The sequence below is a fragment of the Ornithorhynchus anatinus genome, chromosome 13 (genome assembly GCF_004115215.2).
Source record: "Ornithorhynchus anatinus isolate Pmale09 chromosome 13, mOrnAna1.pri.v4, whole genome shotgun sequence".
Classification (NCBI taxonomy): Eukaryota; Metazoa; Chordata; class Mammalia; order Monotremata; family Ornithorhynchidae; genus Ornithorhynchus; species Ornithorhynchus anatinus.
Window position 1 is genome coordinate 33221464 of NC_041740.1, and position 24572 is coordinate 33246035.

Genomic DNA, 24572 nt, shown 5'->3' on the forward strand with positions numbered 1-24572 from the left:
TTAAGAGATTTCTAGGCTGGTGCCTAACTCTTTAAACTTGTCTCCTGAGGTGAGGGGATTATGAAGCTGGTTGACGTAAAGTGGCTTTAAATAAGATGGGTTGTGTGGATGTATACTCCTCTTTAAGACCCAAAATCAACTTAGTCTTCTCGTCAACCCAACTGTCCCTAATGCCACATTACAGCACAACTTAGTAAAAGCAGCATCAGTTCATTAACCCAAGCTGCGGCAAGTGTTGAATAAAACCCAACATTATCCCATTATTCAGAAGATATTTAGGCAATATCAGTTTCTTACACTCAACCCACATATTCACTCTAGCACTTTGTCCTGTCGGTTTACCCTTCACGACATGGCTAAGATCTGCCCTTTCCTCTCCATCCAAACTGCTACCACGTTAACCCAAGCACTTATCCTATCCTGCCATGATTATTGTATCAGCCTCCTTGCGACCTCCCTCCCGGTCTCTTATGTCTTCCCTACTCCAGTCCATAGTTCACTCTGCTGCCCAGATCACTTCCTACAAAAACATCCAGTCCAAGTCCTCAACAACCTCCAGTGGTTGCCCATCCACTCTGCATCAAATAGAAACTCCTTACCCTCAGCTTTAAAGCACTCAATCACCTTACCCCTCCTACCTCATCTCAGTACTACAACCCAGCCTGCACACTTCACTCCTCTAATGCCAACCGTCTCACTGCTGATTTCTCTCCCACATCCTGCGTCTGGCCTAGAATGCCTTCCCTTTTCATGCCTTACAATTACTTTTCCTGCCCCCTGACCCACAAAGCCTCACTGAGGCCATATTTCTTCTAGGAGGCCTTCCCTGAATAAACTCTCATTTCCTCTTTTCCCATTCCCTTTGATTTGCTCCCTTTATCCCCACCTCACCCTCCAAAACTAATATGCACATATCCATAACTTATTTAGATCCTGTCTCCCCTTGTAGACTCTAAGGTCATTGTGGGCAGGGAATGTGTATGTTAAATTGTGTTGTACTCTCCCAAGCACTTAATACAGTGTCCTGCATACAGTAAACACTCAATAAATACACTTGTCTGATCAGGTAAGAATAGGCAACAAACCAACATGGAAAGAAGCAGCTCCAGAATATCTTGATCATGGGAAAGTTTCTTTAACATTTCACTGAATTTGATTCCCTCACTAAGCTTTCTTTCTCTCCTCAGGGCAACCTTTGGGGTTATTTTTTTCCATTCCTTTCAGCACCTTGTGAGCCCAAGGGACTGTGTCTGACCTGATTAACTTATTCTTACCCCAGTGCTTAGTACAGTGATTGGCACATAGTAACCACTTAAATACCACAATTGTTAAGCTTTGTTCATTAAACTGGCAGACAATTCCTCAAATTCAGATTTCAATTCTGAAATATTGATGCCAAGCTGATTTTAGCCATCTCAAGCCTCTCTCTCTCTCTCTCTCTCTCTCTCTCTGCCCACCACAGCAGCACACTCCACCAAAAATCACTTCATGAGGTAGAGTCCCTTTCAGTTTTCAACACGAGACAGTTGTATTAAATAAAAGTTTATTGGCAGATGTTTACACACCTTACGTGGATGCTGTAAAGTGCAACAATATACATGAATTCTGTGCATGAATTGTTTTCCACCCCCATCAGACTACAAAACACAGTGCTAAGAACCAGACCTTTGCTTTATGGATTAAGCCAGAGGGTAGGACTTGTTGAGGTACAATTTTCCCCAATTGCCTTGTTGGAGCTGAAGGTATAATCAAAGCTGTAAGATGGCAGAACCTTCTGCTGTCAGGGGGGATGTAATTTTTTTTTTATAACCCAGCAACAACAAAAACAAAAAAAAGGAACACTAAACCAGTTGGGACATAGAAAGCAGTCCTTTGTTCAACTGCCCTATGTAATCTCTAGTCTAGGAGGTGGCTCCCTTTTGTAGGCCATCCAAAAGTTAAAAGGGAGACACCCAGCCAAAAATCTAGGGAGGGGACTTGGAAGGAAAAGGTGGAGGGGGGGAAATGAAGGGAAATACTACAAGTTAAAAAAGTATAAAAAGTAATCATCTAAATATATAGATTAGCTATAAATTTGTCTGGGAACTTATTAGATAAGCTCATAAGTGGCAATCTGAACTCTGCGTTTATTGAAATACAACCTGGGGAAAATGTCGGCAGATGTGTGCAAAACTGTCAAATGTACATTTCACCATCTCACTGTGTGGTTTTAAACAGCAAGGTAGATACATTGGTTTCCAGCATTACAGGCAACACTAGAGATACAGTTGAACAAGATAATGTAAACTTTTTCTTAAGGCAGCTGGTCCTCCCGCTGCACACAGGCATAGCTCAGTGCCCATTACAGAAATGGGGCAGTTAGCACTTTTGAACAGAAGAAATGAGAAGAGACAACCACAGCGTTACCTGATGAGAGGTCAAAATATACTTTCCTGTCCACACAAATGAAGAAATATTTGCCCATTAGAAAAACAGAGCACCCACTCCTCCGACTTCGGCCTGCTCCTTCACAAATATTTCAAAATACTGATAGATGATGGTGACCGCCAGCAGAATCCCAGTGCCGGAGCCGATGGCCCCCAGAAAGTCAGCCAACACTGAGAGGGCACCGATGCACAAACCGCCAAACGCAGCTGCTGTGGGGATGTACCTGGAACAAAGAGGACCTAGTTAGCGGGGGTGAGCTGAGGAAATGCAAATGTACATGGATCCACTGATGTCTAGAGAGACATTGTGCTGGAGTTTTACTGAACAAAACCTGGCATGGCATTACTTACATGCTAATGTTGAAATAATAAGATCAATGATCCTCAATAAAGGAGGGATAAGGGATCATTGAATTAAATTTTGTTTAGACAAAAAACTACGTAGCAGCATGGCCCAGGGAATCCGAAGGACTGGGTTTTAATCCCGGCTCCACCAACTGTTTGCTGCATGAGCTTGGACAAGTCACATCTCTGTGCCTCAGTTACGTCATCTGTAAAATGGGGATTAAGAGCGTGAGCCCTATGTGAGACAGGGACTGTGTCCAACCTGATTATCTTGTATCTACCCCAGCACGTAGTAATAAAAATAATAACAATAACAATGATGGTATTTGTTAAGCACTTACTAAGTGCCAAGCACTGTTCTAAGTGCTGGGGTAGATACAAGGTCATCAGGTTGTCCCACTTGGGGCTCACAGTCTTAATGCCTGTGCCTGACACATAGTAAGCGCCTAACAAATACCTAAGTATGTGTGTGCTCGTGCAAGCACCCCACCCCCCTTTGGTTACTGAGCAAATTAACAGGCATATTCAGATGTCAATTTGGAACCCTTTAAAATTTTTTTTTTCCAACAGGACAACAATTTGGCATCTCCAGTTGCCTCTTGGTAGGAAGTCGTACAATGACGAACTAGGGGTACAGACAGGATATGGAGAGAAATTCAAGCACTTAGTACAGTGCTCTGCACATAGTAAGCGCTCAATAAATATTATTGAATGAATTAAAGATGGGCTTAAGGGTGGAGTTCTGAAACTTTTAGTACAATCTTACCTGTTAAGCTCATGAACCATAGAGGTGTCTCGGTGTCCCCTCATGACCATCTGTTGTTCTTTAAGCTGCTTAGCAACCTGAAAATAAAAACAAAAAACAGAACTATTTTAGTTTACAGTCTTTCCAGGGGAAAATGCTTGCCAAAAAATCATCCCGAAACCAGCTGAGATGTTCAGTTGAAAGTTAACCGAGCACCATCAAAACACTCACATCTTTTGCTGATGAGCCAGATACTTCTATCCAAGTCTTTGAAAAAAATGCACACGATCCTAACATAAAGATGATGTAAACAATCACATGGACCGGATCCTCAAATATGGCTCCCATGGACTCTGGAGGGGAAAGATAATAGCAAAGGCCTCCAACTGGGTAGGACCGGGCAGGGCCACCCCCGCTGACATCCTATGGGAGAACAACAAAAAAAGCAAACGGTAACAGTCAACATCTCAGTGCCCTCTCCTCTCTACCAGCAGTTGCTGACCACCTGTATAACCCTTTAATTACTGTATATATGTGAAGAGGGAATTTCATTGATTAGATTTGTCTTGCGGCCTCTTGTATACTGTTAACTTTTTTACCGCTCCAAGTTCCTAGTGCATTTCTATGCATCCTGAGAATGCTCAATTTTTGACTATGTCTGAGATTCCTTGTGTTTGCTTAAATGAAAGACAAAAATCAGCTGACCATACATAAATCTCAAAATTTGTTTTTAATATGTCCTTATTTGCACAATACAAAATTAATATCTCCTTATTTGCACAATACAGTAAGACCCCAGAAAACACCATGTAAATAAGTGGCTTCTTCCAAATCACTTAACTGACAGGAAATGGGGTAGGTTCTTGAGGCTGGCAAGTTTTTGAGCCCGGAGAGTTTTGATCTAACTTTTTTTCCCATTACACAATTTCTTCCCACAACTTTCTTCCCACAATCCAACCGTATGCTAGCAGAACAGCTCAAGAGTAATGATGGGGATGGGGCAGGGGGTGACAGCTTGTGCCTCTGTAGGCCAGGCCCAGCCCTTTGTCCACCACCCCACCTCACCCGTAAGCATCTTAATACTCATCCCACTCCAGTCCCACAGCACTTATATACATATCTGTATCTTCTATCATTTCCCCTAGCTGTGATCTATTTTAACATCTGTCTCCTAGACTAGACTAGAAGTTACTTGAGGGCAGGAACTGTGTCTACCTAATCTTTTGTACTGTACTTCCCCAGGAGCTGCATACAGTGATCTCCACAAAGTAAGCACTCAATAAATACCACTGATTGAGTCCAGCTCTGAGATCAATTCCTGGAGCGTGGGATCCATCCCTGGGTATGTTTCCGCACTCTTGTATTCAAACTGACAAAAGAGAGAGCTTACACCAAAAGCTAAAATGCACAACCACCAACAGAATACTTACGGCCCACTGTCCAAGCAGGTTTACTAGGAAGTTGCCACTAAACCGAACAGACAACATCTGGGAAATAACATAGAGGTTTGAAACTAAGGCAGACTGAAGAATGATGGGAATGTTCGAGGTGTAGAAGAGTTTGATGGGGTAGCTACTGTACTGTCCTCGATATCGGGCTGACTTGATGGGCAAATCAACACGAAATCCCTAAAAGTAAAAATAAAATAAAAGGGTGTTTTGTGTGAGGCCTCCTATTAAGAAACACATTTAGAATAATAAAAAACAAAAAAAAGTAGAAAGGCATATAACATCACTGAATTGGAATTCACAGAGATTCTTTTAACATTTCAAAACCTGGAAATTGTCTAGATTTTACAGACAAAAATGCATTTTTGCATGTCACCCTACTACTTATCTACCCGAAACAAATGAGATGCTAAAAGGCACTAACGTCAAAAAGAAATTAAAACTGAATAATGAAATTATTCAATCACATGAAGTGAAATTCTGACAGACTAAAAGGATTTTCAAAGCTTGTTAATGTGCTATATTTAGGGTGCTAAACTATAATAACCTGGATATTGACATGGGCCACTTGCTTCTTCCCCCTCACTCTCCCCAAAAGTCTCCTGCATAGAATCCCCCTCTACACTGTAAACTCCTTTGTGGGTAGGTAACGTGACTACGGAATCTACTGTGCTTTCCCACATACACTGTACGGTGTTCTGTACACAGAAAGCACTCAATAAATACCACTGACTGACCTCCCTCCTTCCATTAATACCAATAATAAGCACATGGTTATGCTTACCTGAAAATATATAACAACTGCAAACACAAAGACCGTAGCAATAAGGTTCATGAGATTGGGTAAATTCTGACGGTAAAAAGCCTCCCTTAAAGCACGGACTTTGTCAGTTCTGGTAGCCAACAGGTGAAACAGAGCAATGACTGCCCCCTCAAACTCCGTACCTGGATAGAATGAATTACACATTGAAATTAATGAGTTTTCATCCAGTGTTACCCCAAAGTTCAGGCACACTGGGATGAATTTTCAGGCTACCACATAAAACATTAAAAAGTGGCATAATTACAACTTGTCATGGCCTGGGCTTAAATAGAAACAGAAATAAAACCACTGCAAATATTTAAAAGGCAACGCAACATCTCCTTCGGATATAAAATCTGAAATATGGCAAATGTCTTTTTATGTGGCAAATATCTTTTGTCACATAAAATAGATTCCTGAGCTATAAGGTCTTGCCTCTCTCTTGCTTTAAGGAAGAGAGGAGGAGAGAGGGTATTAATTATGAAAAGGAGCAGCAAAGCATAGAAAATTTTAAAATGCCAGACTCAAGAGCTATATGCAAGAATCAAATATTTTTCTCTATTTTAGAATAGCGGATGCATTGATTAACCCTCAGTATCCAGACAATTAACATTTTTAAGATGTCAGACGTAACCAACAAGGGACTGGGTGGAGGCCAGGGCTGAAGAACATGACATATGAAGTTTCAAATTTTAAGTGCAGGTCAAAATTTATCAAAATATAGCAGAGTAGCTTAAATATGCAATGTGTACACTATTATCTTTTAAAAATAACTAAATCCTCCATCTTTTTAATGTCTCTTGTTGTCAGTGAATGCTGAAAACAAGTTAACATTTTAGAAACACGTGACCTAGAAGTACTCTTTCAGGAGGGATTTAAAGAAGGGATACAAAATAAATGATTTTTTTTTTTAAATCTCCCTTCAACTACTGAAATCCACTCTTTTTTTGGGGGGGGGGGGGGCGCACATCTGCATTACAGTTGTTCATCTGGTCATCAAATGAACACACTAAAAGACTTGTACTGCTCCATTTTACATTACTTTACGGGACACTTCCAGCAATCTCGTGCAGTTGCGGTTACTGTGCAATGTACCTCTGCCAGTGTTAATGGTAGTGGGGCTAAAGGCCTTCCAGACAATGGTTTCACAGATGTTGGTGGCAATAAAGAGGGAAATACCAGACCCCAAGCCGTAACCCTTCTGTAGCAGCTCATCTAACAGCAGCACAATCAAACCAGCAACAAACAACTGTGGGGAAAGAAATGCAAGTAAGCTGAAGCAAGAACAAAATCAAGGAAGTCAAGAAATGGGAGAATGGTGGGAAGGAAGGGGATTGGGGGCAGGAGGGATGGGCGCAGGAAGAGAACCCTTCATTGACTACATTTTCCTGGTTTATGGCATACTTAATGTCATAAACCGTGCGTCGGATCACAAAATTTTCCCCATGTCATCTCTCTTTGTCTGCAATCAGAATATGATTCTACAGCAAATTACCTCTAAATAATTGTTTGGGACACCCAAGAGTCATTACAACAACTAAATAGATCTAGGAGTTTCGAGGCATATTTATTTGCCCATAATTTTGAAAAAATTCCAATAAGGCTTGAAGAGAGATTTCCATTTATAGAATAATAATAATCATGGTATTTGTTAAGCATCTACTATGTGTCAAGTATTATTCTAAGTGCTGAGGCAGACACAAGGTAATCAGGTTGTCGCACTTGGGGCTCACAATCTTAATCCCCATTTTACAGTTGAGGTACCTGAGGCACAGAGAACTTAAAGACTTGCCCAAGGTCACACAGCAGACAAGTGGCGGAGCCGGGATTAGAACCCACATCCTCTGACTCCCAAGCTCGGGCTCTTTCCACTATGCTATGCTGGGTCTAAGAGTGCCTGGAACATAGTAAGGGCTTAAAAAACACCACTTTAAAATTCTCTCTCAGCACCATGGGAGGAGAGAAATGCCCACGTGCTAGCTAATCCAACCATCCTCTACTCCTCAAGCTTCCTATCCACTCACTGTGGCCTACCCTGGAGATGCAGTGGGGAAAAAAAAAAGTAGGCCACCAGTCAGAATGGCATTCCACTTTCATGTTCGACAAGGAAATATGGAGAAGTTTTTTTGTTTCATTCAGGAACATGGCAGAGAGTAGAACCAGAACCTTCGTTCAGTTTCTTTAAAGACGGCTTCTCCCCCTCAGTTTGAAAGAAAGCTGCAATGGTCAACTTGCACATCCTCAGGTTTGAACAGCAAAAGATATGAGGTGGTATCAGTTCTAACAGATGAACACAAGTTTATTTTGGCATTCTTTTTTCGCTAATAGAGATCTTGGGCAGCATTTAATGAGAATTTATCTTGCACACCTTTTCTTTGTACCTAGTTTCATTTAGAAGGAATTACATTTAAGTATGATGAACACACGCTAGAAATCAAAATACACTGCTGTCTTTGAAATTTTATCTAACCTAAGAATGAGAGCAACACAGAAGGCTTGACTGTAGACTACTAAAACTCCTTGATGGCAGGGAACCCATCTATTGATTCTATTGTACTCTTCCAAACGTGTAGTGCAGTGATCTGCACACAGAAGGCACTTGATGCAGTTGACTGATTCTAGATTTTGGAAGCTATATTTAATCCATTTTAAACTCCTAACTCCTAGAAGGCTGTGGACTTCACTTAATATCTGGAGTTCACTTAATATTTTTTGGAGAGAATGGGTTGGTACAGCTTCGATACCCATGTTAGCTTTTAGTCCATTCTGGTCACTTTTAAGATACTATTCTCGGCTACCAGAAAAATCTGAGCTGACAATCCAAGCCAGTTCATCAACTTAGAACATCAGTGTTAGAGGAATTATGGGTTTTTAATGCAGAATGGCACTAGAAGTGGAGAGAACACTAAGCTAAGCATTAGGCCATCCTAATCCTACATTTTGTGGGTTCTCAAGCAAGTCTCTACTTCTGTTTTTGGTTTCCCAGGCACTACTTAGCACACGCCAAAGTTCGTCATCTTTATTGTCTCTTTAGCTATCGGTTGTTGCTTTAACTAGTCAAACCCATTAGTATGAAGGTTTCACGTCACAAGGATCAGGATGCTTTCTTTCTAAAAAGCAAGATGCTCCAAATAATCAACTGAAATCACAGCTGAATTGGGCATTTATTCTGCTCTAAGACAAGAGATGAGTTTGAGGTACCCTTAAAAAAACCCCCAAAAAACCAAAAAACAACCCAGGGTTTTCCTAAAACACTGATCTGCATAATTGGAAGATGACATTGGCCTGAATGCTAGAAGCAACTGAAAGAATATATTCTGTATGCCCGCCCAGTCTTAGTCAAAATTAAATGAAAATATTTTAAAATACGCTTCAATGTCACAGTAGAGGCCATTAAAAATTATTTTGCATCTCATCTGATTTATGATCTGATGAGACCTTATCTGATTTTTAAAACTTTAAAAAACTGATCAAATAGCCTATTTTAAAATAGGGAGATAGTTTTAAAAAATATCCTTGTTTCTAAGTCTCAGAAAGAACTGAATTCCTAAACGTCCCTAAAAAACCACTTGAGTTCTTTAAAGTAACTTTCAACGGAAAAGCCACCATAAACTAAAGAAAACCACAGCAACAAATAGCTGTGCTTGCTAAAGTAGGCAAGATTAAAGAAATGAGTCATACATCATTCCCTAAACACTAACAGATTTAGGCCTAGATCTACGACTAGAGCACGGAGGGAATCCTTAATATAAACATCCAGGCTGATCTTTACTACCTCAAGGCATTTGTGAGAAAGGCAATTTCCACAGTAATGAGGAATCAAGTCTTGCTCAGCTTCACAACACCTTGAATCTTATGCACATGCAAATTGGAGCCACACTTAACATTCACTGGGCGATTCATATCCTAAGAAGATGGGCTAAAAAGATGACCAAGCAGAAATTTCTAGATAGACTTCCACCGGTAATTCCACACCACCTACTGAGGCTATAAGATCCCGCAAATATATAATTCAGGAACCATTAACCTAACAGTACTCTTATAAAGACATAAATTCTCAAAAATTCAGAATCGCCTATCCTTTAACCTCTACAAATCAGAAGTACCCATTTGGTGTCTACATTTTGCAACCATTACACTACACAAACAATTTGGCCCACAGATCAAAGCATTGATAAATCATCACGTTATTTTGCGACAGTGTAGGACTCCTACCTGAATGATGATAAGGAGGCAGATCCCAGCACCCATTTCAGCAGGATCCCCATACATTCCAGTCATGACATAGACAATGGCCTGCCCAATGGTAATAATCATACCAAATACTAATACAAATTGGGAGAAAGAAATACAGATTTAGTAACAAAGAAAATACTCAACAATATTATAGAAATCATGACTTTAGAGTTAATACAAGCTGTTTTTCTGACATGGGAAGTGACCCATCTTTTTAACCAATTTGATGCTCACATTTCTGGGCCCCATTGAATAGAGCTCTGTCTTTTGGAGTATCGCCAACTTCAATGATTTTGGCTCCAGCTAACAACTGCATGATCAGACCTGATGTTACAATTGGGGAGATTCCCAATTCCATTAAAGTTCCTGAAGAGAGAAGACCAAAAAAAGATAATTTACAACATGATCTTTACTAATGAATACAGTGGAAACCATTCCTTTGAGATGTTTTTTGCCCCTGTGGTCTTTCTGAATACTCACGCAATTTTTGGACTGAAACAAGGAATTCTCATTCTAGAAGTGTATCTGATTAAACTCATTTTATAAAGTGACTTATGCAGTATTGCTCAAGAAATAATAAAATAATTACAAAGAACTCTGAAAATGTAAACTGTTATGAAACTTTTAAATAACTGCTGAGTTTATAGTTAAGGAGAAAGTATGATAGCATTTTCCACTCAAGATTCTCAGTTAAACCACACTTTTTAATGGTATTTGTTAAGAACTTACTATGTGCCAGGCACTGCACTTAGCACTAGGGTAGGTTCAAGCTTATCAGGTTGGATACAATCCCTGTTCCACCTGGGGCTTGCAGTCTTAATCCCCATTTTACGGATGAGGTAACTGAGGCACAAAGACGTTAAGCAACTTGCCCAAGGTCACACAGTAGACACATGGCACAGTCGAGATTGGAACCCAGGTCCTGACTCCCAGGCCAATGCTCTTTCCAACTAAGCCCACATCTTCAGTATTCAATTAAGACAAACTAAAGGGAATTCCAAATATTCTTACTACCACATACTCCCCGGTGATAATAAACACCAACAATCAAAATCCCTAGCTTGGGTGATGCAAGAACAAAACAGAGTTGTTTTTAGGAAAACTTTGAACTTACAGAAGGTAAGATTCCATAAATATTTAAGGCTCAGATACATATTTAAAATCAAATAATTAGAAGCAGGCCTAGTGGAAAAAGCATAGGCTTAGGAGTCAGAGGACCTGGGTTCTAATCCCAGCTCTGCCACTTGTCTTCTGTGTGACCCTGGATAAGTCACTTCACTTTTCTGTGCCTCAGTTCCCTCACCTAAAATGGGGACTAAGGTATGGGTCCCGGGCTGTGTCGAACCTGTTTATACTGTATCTACTGTAGCACTTATTATAGCACCTGGCATGTAGTAAGCTCTTAACGGATACTATTTTTAAAAAAGAGTATCTGGGTTCTAATCACAGTTCTGCCACTTGCCTGCTCTGTGACTTTGACCAAGTCACAACTTCTCTGTGCCTCAGTTTCCTCAACGGTAAAATGGGGATGCAATGCTTAGACTGTGAACCCCATGTGGAAGAGGAATTGTGTCTGACCTGATTAACCTGTACCTACCCTAGTGCTTAGAACAGTGCTTGATACACACTGAGCACTAAAATATCTTTTAAAAAAAACAAAACAAAAAAACACCCATCAACTCACATGTACCAGGGCCTCAAGACAGACACAATGACCAGAAACTGACCTCTGTTGGATGCCAGGATAACTCTCATCCAATAGAAAGGATCCGCTGAGTCTGAAGACATGATTCCAAACAATGGAATCTACAATATAAGTAGCAGTGTTAAAATATCTCCAAAATTCTAAAAATAGAATTTGTACACTGGGGCTTCCAACCACATACTCATTCCATATTGCTTTCCCTTATAATTTGACAAAGAAAAGTCCTAAAAAAAAGAGCTCCATCTAATTAAGTCAATAGCAGTCTAAAGGTCAAGCCTCTTAAATGCAAGTTAAAACTAAAAACTCATTCGTAACTTTATCCAGCTACTGTGTGTCAATATGAAATGGCAAGTTTAAATTACAGTCAGAATTGTATGGTGCTACAGTAAGTGCTCAATAAATACCATCGAAGGATTCCTAGCATAAGAACATAAAAACATTATTACTTGATCAAATCAACAGGCTACCTATTCCACTATTACATCTCAAGAGTGTGGGGGGAAAGAAGATACCTGGAGGAAGAGTAACATCCATATTAAGCTACAGTCACATTAAGGTCACTAATTTTCCCCTTCTCAGTTCCTAACTTTCCCTCTCAAAGATTTCTTGTCCACTAATTCATTTAAACTCTTGTGTAATCTGTTTTTAAAGAGCCTTTAGAAATGGCAATTTATGACAATGAATGTGACTATCCAATGCCAATATTTTTATAATGAAATACATTGAAGACAAGTGAATATATTATGCAAATTAAATCCACATCTTCTTTACAAACATTTGTGTAAAAAACAAAAACAAAAAACCACTTAACATACCTGACAGCACACTAAGAAAATGAAGAGAGTTATAGCAGTCCATAACACCTTCTCTCTAAACTGGATCTGAAGGACACAAAAAAACTGGAATCAACCAAAGTCCTAAGCAGGACTCATCAAATGAGTTTAATATATATATCAAATCTTCTTCAGCAATATGTTGTGGCTGCTTAGCTTTACCACAATATGACCACCCCTATATACAGTGTTTTGCACATATTAAGTGCTCAAAATGGCTGAATGAATATATCAGAAAATTTAAGGACACATTTTAATAATCATCAGTGTTTGAAACCAACAGTTGGAAAGTCTCTACTTTCACATTTCCATTCACCCGTCTAAACAATTGCATTGAATTGAGGCTACCAAGTTTTCATCACAAGCAGTAGTAGAATACTTACGTATTTGGAAGTGTGTATTGTGTGCAGAGCACTGTACTCCACACTGGGAGAGTAGGAAAATAAAAGTTTGCACTGTTCTTAGGAAGTAAGTAACCTGTCTGAGCTACCATTTATCAATACAGAGTAAAGGTTTAGAAAAAAACCTATTAAAAGTTCTAAATGCAAAACTAAATATGATATAAACTGCAAATACATAGCTTTATCCCTTCAAACATCTACAGTTCTCAATTTCTGGGCTGAATAGTCAAAGGAGCTCTTATTTGATTTGCTTTGGGGAGATCGGGGAGATGGTGATTTTGTTTATCTTTTAATACTGACTTTTCCTAAATTCAGCAGCCCCAAGACTAACTTCATCTTTCTGGTCTGTCCAGCTCAAATTAGTATGCAATTCACTTGGCATTTTATCACATATCATATCCTTTACTTGCTTCTCTTTTAACTCATCTCCACATCAAGCTATCCACACTGGCTAAAAAAACTCCAAAAAGGAAGATACACAAGTAAACTGGCAAAGAAAATATACTACTTTAGAACTTTGTTGGAAAGTGGATTTTGCAATCAAACATCGATTCAATTAACTTAGTGATCACATCCATTCCAGATTTCTTAGTGGCAGTGGCTACTATGCTCAACACTTCGACAGATAGGAACCATGTTTAATTACCATCTGCATATGCTCTCCGAGTGCTTAGTACAGTGCTCTGCACACAGTTAGATCTTAATAAACACTACAACTACTATAGGTTTCTGGATACAGGAACAAAGATCTCTTTCTTTGCACCTTGGGTATAAATTCTGCAATACCACATTAATAGGGACTTTAAAAATGGTCACGTGTAGCTTATAATATTCAATTTTACATGAAAATTTCACATAGGAAGCCAAAGCTGGCAGTCGACTATGTAAACAAGCATTCCATCAAGGATTGTAGGTCAGCTTTCTTCATCTGTTTCCAATTAATAATGGTAATTATTTTCAAGTCCGTTATAGTGAACATAATAAAACTGTGAGCTCTCTATTCATGAGGTGCATTTTACCAAGTGATGAAAAGCAGGTAATTACTTGGAATTTTGATTCACTTTAGTGTACTTTAGTCTTGCTAAAACTATTTCCAATGTATTTCCAATGTAGTGGACAGTTTCTGACAGTGGTTTGAAGACAGGATTGATAGATCAGGAGATTATGAGTTTCAGCTTGGCAGTAACTTTTACATGATTGTATTAAGTTATTTTAGTAAAAAAACAAGCTTAAATTCCACTACTCACTTGGTGCTTACCTCTAAGACACTCAAAGGGATCTATCCCATTAATGCTAATGGGAAAATGAAGCCAAGAGAGGAATTTTGAAGATTATAGATAGATGTTAAATATTAATAGTTTTTATATTTCAAAACTGTACACTTTGCTTAACCTCAAGGCATGGTTTTACAACAGCATGTAGAATTAAGTAACTGCCTTGCAGGTAAACCAGTTGTCTGGCATCAGTACTAATTTATGCTAAGTTAATAATAGATTGATTAATGAGTTCCTGTATTTTGTGTACAAAGCTAGTAATTGTGTTTATCTGCAAGATTTAACTGAGTTAAGACAGAGCATTAATGATAAAATGGCAGAAGTCATCAATCCAATAAGGTAATAACTCATGCCAAGAAATACTGAACTCTTCATAAGATAATTATTTAAAACACTGCACTTACTTTTCTTTCCGGCTTCTGGATTTCAGGCAATACTGCACAGAATGGTTTTATAACTTCTAAAAATTTAACTGTTGAAATAAGAGACAAGAATGAATCTATGGAAATTAAGCTAAATCATATTTATTGAGTCCTAACTGTGTGCAGAGCACTGTACAAAGCACTTGGGAGAGTACAATATAAAAGAGTTGGTAGACACTGCCCAGAGGGAGCTTACAGTCTAGAAGGACCACACTAGGGAGCTCTACAATAGAAACGCTTTCCACTGTAAAATCAGAAACAATGTTCCCATTAACAAAAATTACAGTTTTCTAAGTTAAAATGCTACAGTCCAGAAGTTTCTCTTCTTCATCATTCAGTTACGGTTTATAAATCTGTTGATGCATCTATTCTGAAAACATGCTCTCGGTCTGCTTTTATCTTTGATTTATTAGTGTAATCACTAAATCCAAACACATTAAAGTGAAGACACAGAGCTCAAGAAATTACTCCTTTCCATTTGGGAATAACAAAAAGTTTTATATAAAAGTTTCCCTTCTTCCTCTCTAAGTGTATGAAATCTAACCAGACTGCCTGAATACTTGGTGGGAAATTATCTCATCTTATTTTGACCGTTTTCAAGAAAACATAATCAAATGAAGGTGGTTCAGGTACTGTTGGTGCTCAATAAATGTTAAATATTAATACGACAATAGCTAATGAAATGAAACTGCCGGCCAGAGTAAGTCTCAGAGCATTTCCTCTAACAACTATTGAAAAGGTACACTCAGATATTTTAGCTAGAGACTCCTGAAATAACAGCTGGGAAATTAACAACAGCGCTGACATTTATTTAAGCAGTTATGTTCAAGCTTCCATGGTGCTACTGCCATTACTAATATTAACCCACCTTTTATTGCTTTTGTTTCAGTTTCCCTGCCTGTCAGAACCCCAAATGGCTTCCACACCAAATGAAATCTGAAAACAAGTCTCTTCAAATTGTTAAACTTTATCCTAAGTATAAATAGAAAATTTAAATTTTTTAAATTTTCAATTTGCCTTTCAAATCTATTTTACTGTGTTATGCTTTGACAGTATCTGAAATCACTGATTTTTGGAATGATAAATATATCAATCTTCCATTCCACTGTTTGCTGGTATTACCTGCACCAACAATTACTGGTGCACTAGTAACTTTTTTATAGTATTTGTTACGCACTTACTATGTGTCAATCATTATTCTAATTGCTGGGGTAAAATACAGGTAAATTTGGTTTGACACAGTCACTGTCCTCCATGGAGATGTAGAATTCTCATTAGAAGCATAGATACAAAATTATGAGATTAGACATGGGTCTCGTCCCACGCAGGGCTCATAATTTTATCCCCATTTTACAGATGAGAAAAGCTGAGGCCTGCAAAAGGTATGTGAAGTACTCAAGATCACAGAGTTGGCCAGTGGCACAGCTGGCACTCAAACCTGCTTCTCCTAATTTGCGATCCTATATTCCTTCTCCTAGTACATGGATCAACTGTGGATCAAAGGATTGTTTTAGACCTGAGAAATTAGATGTAAACAAATCAACTAGACCAGAAGGAATCCGCCAGAAGGAAAAGTGGTAGAACTCCTAGCAAAAGTTTAGATCTTACCTTTACAAATGGCCACCTTACTAGAGGACTAGCAGATCACCAATGTAATGACCACTATAAAAAAAGGCTAATGAGGTTACGCAAACAAGGACTAGTAAATCTCATTTCTAAATTTGAAGAATAGAATTGTCAGTTAGTCGCTTCCTCAATAAACTGACAACATTTAGGCTCAGCAGTTGAAAAAAACACCCGATGGGGGAAAACAGTATGGTTTCAGTTGGGAGAAACTGTGTTTCATTCACTTGATGATATTATATGAACGCCATCATCACATCATCACGTGAGGAGAGGGGAATTAGTAGACAATACACTGAGATGTAGAAAAGTCTTTGGAAACATTTCACACTAAAAAAATCTGAGCAAGCATGGGATCTGTTATGTGCAACTGACTAAAAGATAGGAATAGGATAAGGATAAATGTTAGTTTTCAGGATGTGGCATGTATAAATAGTGGGTTTTCTCAGGAATCAGTGCTAAAACCAGATTTAATACCTTCAGAAGCTCTCTGGATGAGTGCAGCAAAATCTCCAAAATGGAGAGGAAAACTAAGATTTTCTGGGCAATAATAAGCAGATGGAAGAACACTGCAGGAAGGTCTCAGAAGAGGTGAGGGACTCACAGCAGGTGGGAAACTAGAATTTGCTACCACTGGTGAAAAATATCAGTAGATTCAAAAGGCATTTGGATCAATTCATGGGTGGTCCATAATGTAATAATCTCAAGGACAGTTAAGGATGCTAGATGATGCATCTCTAAACATTACGACGAATACCAAGAAAGATAAGAATTACAGGATTTGATTTCTCCGAGCATCCTGTTGTCATCAGTGGAGGCAAAATACTGGGCAGGACTAACCACTAGTCTGAATCTATCCCAGTGCTTAGCACCCAAAACATGTTAATAAATGACATCTACCACCATCACCCAACAATGGCATGTTTTATGTTCTTTATGTTTTATGTTCTAAACTTTCACCCCACTTTGTACTAAGGAGACCACTAAGACCTTTCTGACTTCTAAAGATGGAGCCAAAGGGAAAATAAATATAAGTTTATTAAGTGGAAAGAGCCTTACAAAAAGGAGAGGCTAGCGCCCTTATCATTATTATTATTATTTTGTCCAAGAAAGGAAACATCAGGTTAACTAAAGGAAGAGTTTCCTGACTGTAAAGAGATGAGCAGCCATGGCCAAGTGGAAAGAGCACACACCAGGGAATTAGAGGATCTGAGTTCTAGTCCTGACTCCATTGTTTATCTACTATGTAACCCTGAGCAAGTCACTTCACTGTGCTTCAATTTCCCATCTGTAAAATGGGGATTTGATACCTATTCTCCCTCCTACTTAGATTGGGAGTACATGTGGGAAAGCGACTAGGTCCAATCTGATTAACCTATATCTACCCCAAACCTGGAATAGTGGTTGACACATAGTCCTTAACAAACATCATTATTAATAAGAATAACTCTTTAAAAAAGAGTTGAGATACTGAAATCTTTAACTGACAAAGGTTATGAAATCTTTTCTGGGCATTTTTAAAGAGAGTAACCTACATTTCCATAACTCTAACACACTGGTTATGATATTTATTTAGCATTTAGGCCAAGTAGAGGGATTGATCTAGGACAATCAGATCAGACATACCCCCAGTCCCATACGGAGTTCACCATCCAAGGTAAGGAAGCACAGGCATTTTTAACTCCATTTTACTGATAAGGAAACTGAGGCATGGAGAAATTTAATGACTTGCCTATGTTTGCACTGCTGGCCAGGGTAAAACCTGAGATTAGAAACCAGGTTTCTCAACTCCTATCACATACTCTTTTCCATCAAGTCATGCTTTCTACTGGCCTGGAGGGAGGAGAAAGGACACTCTCCCTCCCTCCATCCTCCATCCCCCTCCCCAAACCTTATTGACGGCACATCTCCTCCAAGGAGCCTTCCCAGACTAGCCCCCTCTTTTCTTCTTCTCCCACTCCCCTCTGCATCACCCTGGCTTGCTCTCTTTGTTCTTCCTCCCTCCCAGACCACATCACTTATGTACATCTCTGTAATTTTTTTAGTTGTATTGATGTCTGTCTCCCCCTTCTAGACAGTAAGCTCACTGTGGGCAGGGAATGTATCTGCTTATTGTTGTACTGTACGTTCCCAAGTGCTTAGTACAGTGCTCTGCACTCAGTAAGCACTCAATGAATATGACTGAATGAATGAATGACTAATGACTTTTCATGATCAATTCCCACCCCACGATTGGGTTATGGAAAAATGCTACTCAGAGTCACAGTTTCCTCTGCAGGCCTTAAGGATAGACAGGGGAATTTGAGTGCTTTTGCATTTAAAAACAAACATGGAATTCAAGAATTTCTTCAATCACCCCAGGATTTTCTAGCACTACCCTTCCCACTGTCCTGAATGGGTATAAAATTCTGTAGAGCTGTATAATTCTGTAGAGTTTAATTTTCTGATACTTTTGTCTAGTTGGTAAACTTGGGGCTGTCCTGCCATCTTTCTTTAGGCTATTAACTATTCTCTGTCCTTCCCCTCAACACCCAAGACCATACTTGACCATGTAAATATTGACTCAAATGACTATTTTTCTACCCCCACAAAATTCCTGAAAAATGATTTCCAATATCCCAAGTGACTCACTTTGTAGGTCTATAATAGTAGTAAAATTTGATAGGCTTTTTAAACAATGACTTAGTGAACTAAATTGTTTGCTATAATTAGTCCTATTTCAGGGCAGCTAGGTAACTAAGAGAAATGGTAATTGGGTACAGAACACCTCAGTTTTCCACCACTAAAGGGAACCTCTTGACTTACATTCCCATGACCTAGTTGAAAAAAGCATGGTACCAGGAGACTCGGGCCCTTGTCCCAGCTCTGCCACTGGCCTGTTGTGTGACCTTGGATAAAAGTGATGGGATCTTTGTGCCTCAGTTTCTTCCTCTGTAAAATGGGAGTATGATACTTGATATCCAACCCTGCTTTGCTTGTATCTATCCCAGCACTTAACTACAATGTCCAGCAAATAGCAAGCACTTAAATACCACAGCAATTATTACTGATCATCCTACCTCTTAAAATGTGAGCCCCATGTGAGGTCCCAATTTAAATGATCTGAATTTCTCTGCATCCATCCCAGCACTTAGCAAGTACTTAAAACCATTACTACTGTTACCCTAGACCCCACTCTGCAATTCCCAACGCTGGAACACTGCATATCCACTTCTCTGGCATCTCCCAAGTTCCTTTTTGGGTCTGCGTGTCTCCTCTCCATGCCGCCAGCACTTCAACCTCTTCCTTCTTGATTAATTCTCAAATGCCCCAGCATCTCTCAGAGGCCGTGGGTTCTAATCCTGGATCCGCCACTGGTCTGTCGTGTAACCTTAGGTAAGTCACTTAACTTCTCTGTGCCTCAGTAAGCTCATCCGTAAAATGGTGACTGAGACTGGGAGCCTCATGTGGGACAGGGACTGTGTCCAACCTGATGAGCTTGAATCTACGCCGGTGCTTAGAACAGTTTCGCACATAGTAAGCGCTTAAGAAATACCATCATTATTATTATGAGAAGCAGCATGGCTCAGTGGAAAGAGCCCAGGCATCGGAGTCAGAGGTCATGGGCTCTAATCCCGGCTCTGCGGCTTGTCAGCTGTGTGACTCTGAACAAGTCAGTTAACTTCTCTGTGCCTCAGTTCCCTCACCTGTAAAATGGGGATGAAGACTGTGAGTCCCACATGGGACAACCTGATCACCTTGTATTCCCCCCCACAGCACTTTTAGAACAGTGCTTTGCACATAGTAAGCGCTTAACAAATGCCATCCTTATTACTATCTTCCACAGTGCTTAGAACAGTGCCTGGCACATAGTAGGTGCTTAACAAATACCACAATTATTAATTATTACTGTTATCTTCCCCGGTGCCCGGTGCTTAGAACAGTGCCTGGCACATGGTAAGCGCTTAACAAATACCATAATTATTACTGTTTTCTTCCCCAGTGATAATAATAATGTTGGTATTTGTTAAGCGCTTACTATGTGCAGAGCACTGTTCTAAGCGCTGGGGTAGACACAAGGGAATCAGGTTGTCCCACGTGGGGCTCACAGTCTTAATCCCCATTTTACAGATGAGGTAACTGAGGCACAGAGAAGTGAAGTGACTTGCCCACAGTTACACAGCTGACAAGTGGCAGAGCCGGGATTCGAACCCATGACCTCTGACTCCAAAGCCCATGCTCTTTCCACTGAGCCACACAGTGCTTAGAACAGTGCCTGGCACATGGTAAGTGGTTAACAAATACAACAATGATTAATTATTACTGTTTTCTTCCCCAGTGCTCAGAACAGTGCCTGGCACAGAGTAAGCGCTTGAGACAAATACCATAATTATTACTGTTTTCTTCCCCAGTGCTTAGAACAGTGCCTGGCACATAGTAAGTGCTTAACAAATACCACAATTATGAATTATTACTGTTTTCCTCCCCAGTGCTCAGAACAGTGCCTGGCACAGAGTAAGTGCTTGAGACAAATACCACTACTGATTATCACCTCTTCCTCTTCCCCAAAGCTTGTCCTCCAAGCAGCGTGGCTTAGTGGCAAGAGCCCGGCCTTGGGGGTCAGAGGTCGTGGATTCTAATCCCGCCTCCGCCACTTGCCAGCTGGGTGACTTTGGGCAAGTCACTTCGCGACCTCATCTGTAAAATGGGGAAGAAGCACTGTGCATATCTGTATGTATTATTTATTCCTCTATTTATTTGGCTAATGACGTGTATAGATCTAGGATTCTATTTATCTTGATGATACCGACGCCAGACTCCTGGTTTTGTTCTCTTTTGCTCTGCTGTCTCCCCCGTTTAGACTGTGAGCCCGTCGGTGGGCAGGGACGGTCTCTCTGTGGCCGAATTATCCATTCCAAGCGCTTAGTCCAGTGCTCTGCGCATAGTAAGCGCTCAATAAATACGGCTGAATGAATGAATGAGGCCTGGGAGCCCCCTTCTCTCTCCCCCTGCGCTAAGAAGAGCGCTTGGCCCATAGTAAGCGCTTAAGAACTACCATCCCTCGTGGCTCAGTGCAAAGAGCCCGGGCTGGGGAGTCAGAGGTCATGGGTTCTAATCCCGCCTCCGCCACCTGTCAGCTGTGTGACTTCGGGCAAGCCACTTGACTCCTCTGGGCCTCAGTTCCCTCATCCGTGAAAGGGGGATGGAGACGGGGAGTCCCACGTGGGACAACCTGATCGCCTCGTCTCCCCCGCAAGCGCTCAGAAGGGTAAGCGCTTAACAAATGCCACGATGAGGAGGAGGAGGAGGACTATTATTCTTGGGGGGGGGGGGGGGTTCCCCGTCCTTCCCGCCTGGGCCCGGGCCTGCTCGTCCTGTCCTGTCCTGGGCCTCCTGGGCCTGGCGGCGCCGCCGCCTCCCCCCCACCTCCCGCCGGCCTGAGGCCTGGCCGGAGCTCCGAGGCGGCCCAGGGTCCGGGCAGGGGCTCGGGGACGATGGACGAGGGGCGATGGGCGCTGTCGCCCCTCGTCCCCGGAGCCGTCTCGGGGAGGGCTACTCACTCCCCATGGCGACGACTGACAGGGGCGAACGCGGCCGGCGGCCTCCCCGCTCCGCTCCTGCGGCTCAGCCCGCGGCCTCGGCTCCTCGGCTCCTCGGCTCTTCGGCTGCTCGGGTCCTCGGCTCTTCGGCTGCTCGGGTCCTCGGCTCTTGGGCTCCCCCGGCCGGCCGGCCCCGCCCCCTTCCCGGCCCTTTCCATGGGCCAGTCCGCGTCACGTGACCCCGCCCGCCGGGACCCGCCCCCTCCGAGCGGCCGGGCGCGCCTGCGCGCAGGCCCCGCCGCCGACGCCTCGCCGGTTGCCATGGTCACCGGCCGGGCCTCCCCGCTCCCTTCTCCCTTCTGCCAGACCACGACAGACCATTCATTCAGTCGTTTTCATGGAGCGCTTCCTGGGTGCACAGCACTGTACTAAGCGCTTGGAAAGAGAAGCAGCGAGGCTCACTGGAAAGAACCCGGGCGTGGGTTCTAATCCCCACCCCGCCACTTGCCAGCTTGGTGACTTGGGGCGAGATACTTCACGGCTCTGTGCCTCAGTGACCTCATCTGGAAAATGGGGATGAAGACTGTGAGCCCCATGTGGGACAACCTGATCCCCTTGTATTCAGGTTGTATATTGTATAGATATGACTGTGAGCCTTATGAGCTTGTATATTGTATTGAACAGTGCTTTGCACATGGTAAGCGCTTAACAAATATCATCATCATCATTATTATTATTAAAGTACAATACAGCCAGGACCCCTGGACACGTGCAGGGCCTGGCTCCCCCTCTAGACTGTAGGGCTAGCTCGATTGTACTGTGCAATCCCACGTGCTTAGCACAGTGCACTGCACACAGCGCTCAATAAATGCCATGGATTGACTGGTGCTGCAAAGGCGGACATGGTATTTATAATAATAATGGTATTTGTTAAGCGCTTCCTGTGTACCAAGCACTGTTCTAATTGCTGGAGTAGATACAAGATAATCAGGTCGCTCGACATGGGGCTCACCGTCTTAATCCTCATTTTACAGATGAGATGACTGAGGCACAAAGCAGTTGTGACTTGCCCAAGGTCACACAGCAAACAAGTGGCAGAGCCGGGATTAGAACCCACGTCCTCTGACTCCCAAGCCCGTGCTCCTTCCATGAAGCCACACTGCTTCTCTATTGTAATAAAGCAATTTTCTCCTCCTTGTACAAGGATATTTCCAATGCTTGCTTGCAAAGGCTGTCCAGCCCAAATGAACTGGTAACTATTATCTCCTCTGTTCCTACAAGCTGTTTTTAAATCAGGCTTGGTGAACAAATGAGTAATAGGCTGTTTTTAAATCAACCTTGGTAAACAAATGAGTAATACCTTTGTGTAAAAGAAAGGCAAGCAAAACAATCCAAAGGTTAGACAGGTCACCTTAGAGTGATTTAGGAAAGTTTTCATAGCACTTAAAATTCCATCTTTGTTTTCCGCTACTCTGAATTTCTGTTTGGTGCTATAGGACAGGTATTTTCTGGCTTGAATTAATCACGACTTTCTTCAGCTAAGGTGGAGGCATTGATAATAACAGATGCAGCATGTTATTTAATATTATGGTATTTGTGAGGTGCTTACTATGTGCCAGGCACTGTAATAAGTGTTTAGACTCCCAACATAGGATATTTTCATTGAAATGAACTAAGCTTTTTTTGTAGTATTTGTTGAGCTCTTACAATGTGCTCTATGTGTCTGTTCTATATGCTGGGGTAGATACAAGATAATTGGGTTGGACAGAGTCACAATCTTAGCCCCCATTTTACAAGTGAGAGAACTGAAGCACAGTGAAATGATTTGCCCAAGGTCATTCAGCAGACCAGTGTCGGAGCCGGAATTAGAATCCAGATCCTTCTCACTCCCAGACCCATGAACCAGGCCACACTGTCAATACTGCCTATTGGCCCAGAAATATTTAGTTAAAACTGGAAAAAGCAGAAAATGATGATTCATAGATTACAAAAACATGAAGAGATGAAAAATTATATGGACTAGGAGGAACTGGGTATTCAAGATCAAAAGTGAAACTCTTGATAAGTGCTCTCATTCACTCAGTTCTGTCATAACATGTATTTTCATTACGTGTTTTGGCAAGAACATTGTTAGGGGATTAGGGCACATTCATCCAACAATGTGAGGCTGTTTGCCTAGAGCAGGCCTGTGCGCATGTGCACTTGTATTACACATCTGATCAGGGAGAACCACAGTTTTCCTTTACAAGCTATATAAAAGTGGAGGTATTTAATTTATAACGGGGCTGGGGGAAAACAAAGTCACATTCTAAAAATCAGTACAATACACCAATTTCATGTGAAATCACTTAAATAATCCCACCAGCTGAAGGAATTTAAAATGTCCACTGGTGAATTGCGGAAAGGGGATTTGACAGAAAAGCATTGGTGAGTTTGTTACTTTTCACTAGTCTATATGAAGACTAAAAACATGAACAGCATAAAATTACTTTGGTTCATTAAAACATATTAAAAAGGTTCACCTTCAGGAATATTTCAAAGAAACTGAATTTGGCAAACTTAAAAACTTTATACAAAGATACTATTATAATAATTAATAATGATTACTATGGTACTTGTTAAGCACTTGCTCTGTTTTGAGCACTGTTCTAAAAACTGGGTTAGATACAAGCCAATCAGCTTGGATACAATCTCTATCCCTCATGGGGCTCACAGTCTAAATTGAAGGGAGGGGGCTGTTTCCCATTTTAGAGATGAGGAAACTGAACCACAGAGAATTTAAGTGAGTTGCCC

General features: G+C 41.1%; 1 protein-coding gene across 1 annotated transcript; it reads right to left on the minus strand.

Annotated features, from left to right (window-relative positions):
• Positions 1-1526: 1526 nt before the first annotated feature.
• SEC61A2 (SEC61 translocon subunit alpha 2) lies at positions 1527-21920 on the minus strand. Its single transcript, XM_007656947.3, has 12 exons — positions 21801-21920; positions 14620-14687; positions 12523-12588; positions 11730-11808; positions 10237-10368; positions 9982-10091; positions 6862-7015; positions 5749-5909; positions 4947-5144; positions 3748-3939; positions 3538-3614; positions 1527-2650 (listed from the first exon to the last, which is right to left on the minus strand). Exons 1-12 carry the CDS (start codon positions 21805-21807, stop codon positions 2464-2466), a joined length of 1431 nt encoding a protein of 476 aa, XP_007655137.1. The 5' UTR covers positions 21808-21920; the 3' UTR covers positions 1527-2463.
• Positions 21921-24572: the final 2652 nt, after the last annotated feature.